Genomic DNA, 10,243 nt, shown 5'->3' on the forward strand with positions numbered 1-10,243 from the left:
CCCTGTGCAAAAACTGTGTTCAATAATGTGACAGTTCATTGATGCCAGCAGGAAACCAGTGACCTCACTTCAGGACACTGCAGCTGAGTAAACCATGCCCAGCTGCGGCATCGAACCCTGGCTTTTCCAACTGAATGGTCTCTGCAACCACATTTACATACACACACACACACACACACACACACACACACACACACACACACACACACTGGATGATTTCATTTGCAAAGAGGGAATGAAGTAACACCTCTGACACCATTCCAGCAAAGAGTCGACATGAGGAAGCTTCACGGGGAACCAAACTGTGCTCGAATGGAACTAATGAATTCACAGGTATATCTCATCATATAGAACATTCCCCCCACTTCCAGCTTCTGTAATGTGCAGATTTGCCGCTCCTCTCAGTGTAAATGTAACGTCTTTCAGTTTTTAGTGGAATGTGAAGACTTGGAAGGTTAATATTTGCTTTAATCTAAATCCATACCGCCAGAATAATTTCTTCCTGGGGCCTTAACCTACATCCCCGAGAAAATGTCATCAAAATCTGTCCTTTACTTCACTTTTTGAGCCATGCTGCTGCAGTCAAAACATCATCTGTACTGATGATGACTATCAGGCGGTAATTGCAGCCTTAAAATGAACTGATCACAAACCTTGCAAACATCTGATAATTAAATTGAATCTTTTAATCTCTTACCACAGGGTTTTGTTGCTTAGAACAACTCAGACACCATGAGGAGGGTTAGACGCAGCTAAAAAGCCTGTTTCAAGGCAGTGTTTTGACATTTAACCTGCTAAAAAAAACATCCACACACACAATTGTTTCAAGTTACGACAAAGGATTGTGCAAACTGCACAGAATCAATGACATTTTCTGATTGAAATGTCGAGCAAGCAATTTTGTAATCCGATACAGACTAAGTCAGAGGAGTGACCACTTCATTGGGTTAGACTGAGTGACACATCCCAATATCCTGGGCTCTAATGAGCACCACAGGGCTGATAGAAAGAGCACTGCGCTTCAGTCCTATTCAAACACGATCGTTACAGACAGAGAATGAATTCCTGTGATTCAGTGCTTTGCCAATACTGTTCTGTTAAATCTCCAAAAACACAGGGGCCGTGGTTAGAGCATCACTGTTGAGCCATCACAGTGTTGTGACATATTCACCATGTAAACAAGAGACAGTCGGTGTGTTTACTTGCATGCATGCTAAAAAGACAATAGTGTCATGTAAACATGTTAGTCAAACTATTTTTAGTCGGACTAACATATCTGGTCTTCAAAGTCCAATTACTCCTGCATGTATACGCTTAAACGCACCCCCTTTACACCTGGCATTAGACTGTGTTTTCTGTGATCTGATAGCGCTACACCACAAGCATTTACACCAGGTATTAACATACGTCTACAGTGTCCACATCGAGATCCCATCGCTATCTGATCACGTTCAAACCCCTTACATCATCTCCCTCTCGTCTTCTGCAAAGATTTTTAAGCAGCGGACTACAGCGTGACATCCATCAATATAATCAACAACAAAACGTATGTGAAGTCGCACTATTGTGTGTGCTCATCTTTACATTTCTGTTCACAGTGGTCACAATGCATGTCTGACCACCTCCCCAAGGTGACATGGCAGATCAGATAACAATCCTCAATGTGTCTCCGGTGTATTTACACCTGTACTTACAAGTTGTCCGGCGCTATCAGATTGCGATCTGATTTCCAAAAAACACATTTTAATGCCAGGTGTAAAGGAGCCCTGTGTCCTGTGCATCGCGTTTGCTTTACCGCAGCACTGTGACGAAAAGAGAGCCGAGCCAAAGGACAAAGCTCGCGATCTACTGCACGATCTTTGATTGAGATCGTGGGTACAGACTTGGAGCAAAGCCGCTGCTCCTTTGCATAGAAAGGAGACTGTTCCGGTGGTTCTGGTAAGGATACCACCAGGCCGCCTCCATAGGGAGGTGTTCCTGGCACATCCACCAGGGATGTGACCCAGGACTAGGCGGAGAGATTACATGGCCTCACTGGCCTGGGAGCACCTGGGGATCGCCCAGTCAGAGCTGGACGATGTTGCCAGGGAAAGGGAAGTCTGGGACTCACTGCTAGAGCTGTTACCCCCGCAGTTGTCGATGGACGGATGGATGGACATGTGTACGACTGATTTACTGTGAAACAGATACAACAGAAGTGCTAATAGCGGTAAAAGTAACAGTGTTTGTATGGTGGCAGGCACACAAACACTTAATTCAGGTTATGTGAGGCTGCTCCAGGTTTCCGAGTAAAGAAATCGGAGGATATTGAGATGCAGGCCAACTTTTTCCTGCAACTCTCTGTGAGCTGGCTCATAAATACCTGTGTGTTTCAGGGACATCTGTGCACTGACTCTCATCTGCGGGTAATATTGTAAATAAATAAAAAAAGAGAGCTGCACTTGATCCCTAACAAGTTAACAAAACCAGTAATTAAGTATGTCACATATGTACATTATTACATTTTAGTGAACGCTGACAGCTTTAATGATAATTTAGTGGTGTTTGTGATGAATTATGGGACATTTTAATTACTCTTAGCATGATTTTTGGAAAAAGAAGTGACAGCCCTACTATTAAAACCATACCACCTGGTTCACACTGGATGCTTGGTTCGCTGCTTCTTACTCGTCTAGCTCGCCGTGTCACGCTCGTCACCCCACACCACAAATTATGACTTCACACTGAGTTATCTCTGACAGAAAATGTCTCATGATTTTTATTTACTTAGACGGGGAGAGAGAGAGAGAGAATCTGCACAGGTGCTAAAATAGTTTAAAAATCTAGTATTTATATTTCTTCATGCATTCAGATTCAGCCTTGACACTAAAAACTACAGTGAGAGGTGTCAGTTTTATGTCATCAAGGTGTTAGACTGTCAATATCATTATCAACAGATCTTTTCTTTGTCTATTTTTGATGGGATCACAAGTGAAAAAAACAGGCCTGAGACTGAGACTCGGGCTGATTTTTGAACGTCTTAAATGTGAATTTTTTTCTGGTTTCTTTGCTCCATTTGACAAAGAAATCGGAATACTTTTGGTTTGTGGACAAAACGAGACGTTTGAGAACATCATCATTTCCAGGTTTGAGAAACATTTTTCAACATTTTCTGACATTTTGTGGAGCAATAGTTTATGGATTATAGGAGTCATGGAGAAAATAATTAACAGATTCATTAATTATGAAAATAATGCACACCTCCCGTGTGCAGACAAAGTGCGGGACATAACCAGGCCTAATGCAGCCTCTTTTGGGTCTGACTTTACTCCATGTGCTTTGTCACTGAAAGCATAGTACGCTCTCTCGCTCTCTCAACTTCTCGTGGAAAATAATGAGAGGGAAAAGGGTGGTAGTGAGACAAGGGTTTTCCCGGTGGACAGGGAGCCACATCTATGTGTGTCCACCGTGCAGCAAACATAATCTAAGACCCTTGCTATCACAGGAACCATTTCCATCTCCAGAGTGCTAATCAGGAAGACAATGGGATGAAAGAGAAAAACGTCACGTTGTATCAAATCCACAAGTTTGAACAAAAAAAACAGTAATTACTAACCGCCGTCCTGTAGAAATCAGTCTAATCATGGCTCCTACGTTTAAAATAAAGATGATTACTGAGCAGTGACGGCTTCCACAATGCTCTCAATCCCACCCAAGACAGACTCTGACAAAAGCCGATCAAGAAAAATAAAAGACGAATTCTCTGAAAGACTGAAGGCTGGATAAGAGGGTTTATTTACGTTTAAGTTTGAAAGGAGCTGAGGGCAAAGGTCAGCGAGGGACACGTGACCTTACAACAACACCGAGATTAAATTAAGAGACACAGGACACCGTGACAAAGTCCTACTGCAAACCTCTGATGGATTTAGTTCATTTCAGCTCAATATAATGACATTATTTTTAGAGGTCAACCAGTTATTCTCTCTTTCTATGATTTTTCTTTTTCCATCTGCTAAAATATAACGCTCTAATAATTACAAATGACACATAAAATGGCTTAACTGAAAGAACTGTGATGATTTATCTCTCCAATTTGCATTGTGTGTGCTAAATAAGAATAATATATTAAAATACATAAAGAAAAAACAAACTTTTTCAATTAAACTTTGGATGAAAACACAAAGAAGTGGCATTCATCAAGATTCTGAGATCAAAAATGTGTCAACTTATGCAATAATGATCACATTTATTAAAAACTATACGGCACAACTGATGCTGAAAAATCTTCCCCTATGACTTCTAACCAGAAAATACAGAAGAGGTATTAGGGTTTTAGGGATGCACAGTATTGGACTTTTTGCTGATATCCAATATACCGAAGTATCGGGAATGCTTGGCCTGTTAACGATATAAACACTACTCCCCTGTGAGTGAAGAGACGGTGCGAGCATAATAGTCAAGGTGGTGGCAGCTTAATTCACTGTTCATTGTTGTTCATCTGTTTGAGGTCCTATCCATACAGAAACAGCAGTTTCAGGAAATATCTTCATCCTCTAAATGCCGTCATACAAATGCGCTGTGTATAAACTTTGTTTTATAAACTATCATTCATTTAGAATTACAGCCACAGACACAGAATGTGCATTCACTGCATTTTTCTACACTCTCTCCTTTTTGTTTTTGTCCTGGTACATATATCAATTTATATCGTAGCGTGCCGGGTGCACACACAAACATTTTCACCTCCATTTTGAGTCTGACCGCCAGCAAGTACTCGGACGTAATTATCTCAACGCCAATTGTCACACAGTTAGCGCTGCGCAGCAAATTTACGTCTACTCGCTTGTTTGTGCATTGACTTTGTATGTAAACGTCCGGTAATGAAGATAAGAGACCGCAAATGCAAAAAAAGAGGAGGAGCTATTACGTAATCATTTTCCCATACTAGCATATTGATCGGTTACGCAAAAACACACCAAACCCATAAAAAATGGCTGCGCTGTTTCCACGTGAATAAAACGTCATTCCTCACAAAGACAGTCCCCGAGTCCAGAGTCTTATCGGGGAATCTTGGCGTGTTTGCCGATATCCGATAATACATCTTAAAGCCAATATCTGACGACACCGATACAGTGCCAATAATGTCGTGCATCCCTATTGGGTTTTACACTTTTGATTTGATTTTGAAGGAACATGCTCAGATCGGCCATGGCGTCCACACCTACAGCAGTGCTGACAGTAAAAACAAAGAGGGAGAGAGCCGCAGTCTGCGGGCATTATTTATATCCTCAGCCTCAGCGCCATCCCATTCCCAGCTCCACTTGTCTCCATTGATCTGCCTCAGGCTCTCTTCCCCTCAAACCACCCCCTGACCCCCCTTGTCTTCCTGTGACACATCCCAAGACGCCGGGTCTGAGCACACTTGATCCATCAACTGCGGTTTCACAAAACAACTGGCAGGATAAGAGGAATTTTCTGGGATTTTCTCTGACATAAAAGTGGCACTCTGCTTCTTTGCTGAAGCTTAAAAGATGCCCCGGTCCAGACTATTGTTCAGTCAAGTGTTACTCAGCTACTGACCTGCAGGGACTGTGTGACTGGAGTCACTGTATAACTCCACCACCCAAATAACACACAATTGCAATGAATTCAAACTAGGGCTGCAACGATTAACGGATTACTAATCTATAACTAAATGAATCAAGTAATTTCATAATCAGTTAATCATTTTGAACGTGTTTTTACAGGTTTCTTTGCTCCAAATAATAGCATCATTTCCAGCTTTGACAAACACCTTTCTGACATTTTAGGGACAAGTAATTGACAAATTAATCGATTATGAAAAGAATGGTAAGTTGCATTTACTGAATAACACATCCAGTCTGTGTCTCCATTCTGCATTTTGTGTCTGTGCTGCATGGTGCACTTAAATATCTGAAATAAAAACAATATATTGAGTAAATATTAAATATATGACATCAGTAATCAAAAAAATTTACTTTTGGATGAAGAAATTTAAAATTTTACTGACAAACATTTGTAATGTGTAAAAATTATAATTGGGGACATTTAGAGAACTTGAAGCGTGTTTGCAGAAGTGATTACAATTGTGAGCTTTCTTGAACACATTTCAAAGCTGCTCCTCCAAGCTACGATATTTCCCAGGGTCTTTGAATGCATCATTAGCTCGATACACTGTGAACCCTGCATTACTTTCAAACATCCAAATAGCATTTTTGCTTTAAATGCCCATCCCTAGCTAAAATTAGCCGATTCATTTAATGAAAATCAGCCGATGTGAAATATTAGAAAATGCCAAATATCGTGACCACACCTGCAAAACTGCAGTATTTGTCTCCACAAATGTGGCGTTACATGCAGTTTTTTCCATGCGTTCAATAAAAAAAATTACTCTATCTGACAGCAAAGGTGTTTATATACAGATATAAAAAATTATTTTAATCATGTTTAACGAGTGCCCAGCAGAGTAAGCCCATCATTCAGTGGGAGGAGGATGCAGTGAAAACATTTCCACTTTCCTGCTGCCAAATAACTGCACTAACTCTCCTTCAATAGCTCCCCGTATCCGTTACCAGGACTCCAAGGTAGTGGTCCTGGACCAGCCATTAATTAGTAACCAAGGCAACAGGAAGTCTCAGGATGTAGGAAGAGGGCCTGAGGGTCCAGAGAAACCGTGCCTCTTTCCCCTACAACAAACTTAATGGACCCTCAGACCTGCAGTGAAGTGACTGAGGCTTGCAGGGGGAGGGGACTGACCGGTCGTCCAGGACTCTGATGGGCCTGTGGAGGAGCCATGTCTGACCACATGGTCGTAACATGCACACTGTGGTCACTATCCATACTCACTGGCTCTTGACCCTTTGGTTTAAATGTCTCCTGCTTTACATGAAACTTTGACCCACGTCACTATTCTATCTTGAAAAGTGTTTGACCAGCTCGTGTGTGTGTGTATCCAGGTTGTAAATACTGTCACACAGCAGGATAAGAAGAAGGAAAATCCTGTCTTCCGACGAGGACGACAACAGATAATCAATTTGGAAACAGCTGCTTCATGAATCAGCAACTCTTCTAATAATCAATTCATCCGTTTGAGTGTTTCAGGTTATTTCAGCTTGTAAAATGTGAATAAGCTTTGGTTTCTTAGCTCCTCTATGACAGTGACCCAATCTATTATTCACCATTTTAAGGAACAAATTAAAAATAATCAGATAAGTCGAGGAGGAAAACAATCATTCTGCACTTGTGCGGGAAGATAGATTCCTCATACTGCAGAAAGACAAGCAGAAAATACAGCTTTGTGTTGAAGTGATGGACACCTTGAAACATGTCAAGCACTTTGTTATCACATTAAACATCACTCATATATATATACATGTACATATATATATATATATATATATATATATAGAGAGAGAGAGTATTAATTCAATTAACTCATAGTGCATATATCGATTTACAGATGTGAAAACACTGTATATCACAGCTGCACGTAAATGGAAATAATTATATAATCATTTATCTACGAACTGGTTTAACCCTCATGCATCCTTAGGGTCCTTTTCACTTATTCATTATCGATCATTTTGGCTGTTAATGTGTATACGTACATAAAATATATCCACTGAAGCCCATTATGAACTAATTTTCTCATTAAAATGTATAATCATACACTACATGTTATTACATTTCTGACACTATTTAAATCCATAGACATCCACAATTCTACTGTTTGCTGCACATTCTGCTGGTGCGTTCAATTTGTAGTCGGAACTCGGACTTTCCGAGGTCATGGGGGAACCCCTGAACTTGAATTTCCAACTCTGAAACTTGGAGAAACCGGACTTGGGAAACCGTTACTACGTTGATGATCCTGTGCTGCAACATGAAACTGCAACGGAGCGCATCGGCGAGATATGAGATACCGGTGTGACGACAACAAACAACGACATCGAACGTGACACAGCAGGCAACAATGGAGGACATCTAGCAGCTTGTGTTCTTGTTCTTTCTGTCGCCCAATTAGCTGACGTAGTGGTTGGGAGCTAGCGTACTGTAGTGAAGAATTAAAGGGTACCGAAAAATGGAACGGTTGGGGCCGGTTATGTTGGTACGACTTCCAATGGAAACTGGAAAAAATACACACCATACTGTACTGAAACTCTAGTGCCAAAAATGACATACTGTACATTTAACGTGTTCAGAAGGTTCACCACACAAATAATAATGTCCCAGACTGGCATAAGGGGCATATTTTACACTAAAAGGTATACTATGTAACTTTTTTGATGTGAAATATCTTCAAAATTACATTTCTGACATTCCTTAAATCCATAGACGTCCATAATTCTATTGTCTGCTAAATATTCTGCTGGTGCGCTCAATTTGTATGGGGAACTCTGACTTCCCGAGGTCATGGGGAACCCCTGAACTCGAATTTCCACCTCGGAAAACTTGGTGCAACCTGTACTACGTTGTTGAAGTGCACAAAATACTATGGTTATTCCTAATGGAAACGCAGAAAAATACACACCATACTGTACCAAACCTCTAGTGCCAAAAATCACATACTGTACATTTATGTGCTCAGAAGCTACACCACACAAATAATAAAAATAATACAAAAAAGGGGTTAGTGCTGTTGGTAAATAGTGTTATACCTCCAAAGGTAATCTCATGATCATGTAGTACATGCAAACTAAAATGTTAATACTGTGTAATTGCGTTTGAAATTGGCATAAAACGTAAAAATACCAAAGATTATTATATGTATTTTTTAAAAGATTGAGTTTAATGATGGTTTAAAGACATCAATGCTTTGACAGTGACAATAATCAATATACATGATGTTTAATGGCAGTTTTTAGGACTAAATGTTCAGTGTTTTTTAAACGTTGCATGGGGTTTAAATGTTTTTTATTGTTTTGGCCGTTGAGTGTAACGGACTGTACTTACTTTCCTATCACCTCGCACAGCTCGTAGACATCCTCGAACAGCACGTCGTCGTCCGCCATGGTCATTCAGGTAAACGAGGATGCTCTCCTCCGCCTTCACCACGGAAGGTTTCACCGTTAATCAATGAAAATAAATGTCCCCCCTTTTTTTCTCCTCCCACTGAACGGAGTCACTTTTATTGTGCCAGGTAATTTGAACCAGTCGGTGTCCGTGTCAGGAAAAACCACAGTCCGGGTTACCTTGCTAGCAGCATTAGCTGTCACTCCGCGGCCCCACCTTCTCCTCTTCCTCAGCTATTCTCCCGGTGCACAGGCTAAGTAGCAGGCGAGCTAGTTAAGGAGCAACCGCGGAGCAGAGCCCAGGGCGTGGAGATTTCACGCAGAAAAACAGCCCACTTCGCATGCCTCGGCTTTGTGTCTCACTCTTCGGACACAAAACTGCCGCGAGTGCCGTCCGCGGCCACTTCCCGCACCGAGAAAGATGCTCGCTGCACCGCAAGCTAACACGGATAATGGTTGGCTAGCTGGGTTTAGCTGTCGACGGAATCACCGGTTGGCTCGCGCCGTTATTGCGCCGTTATACACACACACACATCGATGGCTTTATCCCACCGAAATAACGTGACGTGACCGCGCTGCGATGCGCTTCAGCTTCCCGAGCTCAAATGGAAGACCGTCACGCGCATGATGTCCGCCCCGCTGCACGCGCCGTCGTCCGCGCCGAGCGGCTGAATATTGATAATTATAACGTATCCGTGCACACACAGTCCGACTCCGCCGCTGCTGCTCCAGTTCCTCGGATGCTGGCTGGCTTTGACTGGCTGCTCCTCCGACTTCCACAAACGCAAGGCCCCTCCCTCCATCGTCCAGGAAACTGGCCCGAGTCGGAGCCAAAATGGCCGCCGAAGAGGCGAGGACGCGAGGTTTCCGCTGTCACTGGGGCCAAGATGGCGCTCGACGGGGGTCCGATTTAGTCGCAGTTTCCTAATCTCCTCCCAGCGTTGCATCCAGCGTATCCCACGCAGGCGTCGACCATCCGAAGCCCATTACCTTACGTCAGCCTTTACCCTGCTCATCCCCATCCTTTAATATGCAGTTTTATGACTCTCTGAGTTTATATCACCTGTCAGTAATAACTCATTTACCACACTCTGCATATATGTCAGCCACAGAAGGAGAGGGGGTACATGCACTGACACTGAGTTTAAAGAGGAAACTGCAGTTTTTTAAAGATTCACAAATTCCCATGGGTTTCTTTGGGGAGGTTCCCTGAGAAAAAAAATGTGGTGACT

At 42.2% G+C, this 10,243-nt stretch overlaps 1 protein-coding gene across 16 annotated transcripts in view; it reads right to left on the reverse strand.

Moving 5' to 3' along the window:
* Positions 1 to 9,789, reverse strand: part of LOC122783304 (peripheral plasma membrane protein CASK) — a 44,783-nt gene extending 34,994 nt beyond the window's left edge. For 8 of the 16 annotated variants that reach the window (XM_044048144.1, XM_044048127.1, XM_044048110.1 and 5 more), the window contains exon 1: positions 8,953 to 9,786. In XM_044048144.1, the coding sequence (XP_043904079.1) occupies positions 8,953 to 9,017 (65 nt within the window). In that variant the 5' untranslated portion in view covers positions 9,018 to 9,786. Of the gene's footprint in view, positions 1 to 8,952 lie in introns of all 16 variants that reach the window. The other 8 variants (XM_044048068.1, XM_044048043.1, XM_044048036.1 and 5 more) reach the window with 3 other exon arrangements.
* Between the last annotated feature and the right edge of the window lie 454 nt (positions 9,790 to 10,243).

The sequence above is a fragment of the Solea senegalensis genome, linkage group LG2 (assembly GCF_019176455.1).
Source record: "Solea senegalensis isolate Sse05_10M linkage group LG2, IFAPA_SoseM_1, whole genome shotgun sequence".
NCBI classification, from domain to species: domain Eukaryota; kingdom Metazoa; phylum Chordata; class Actinopteri; order Pleuronectiformes; family Soleidae; genus Solea; species Solea senegalensis.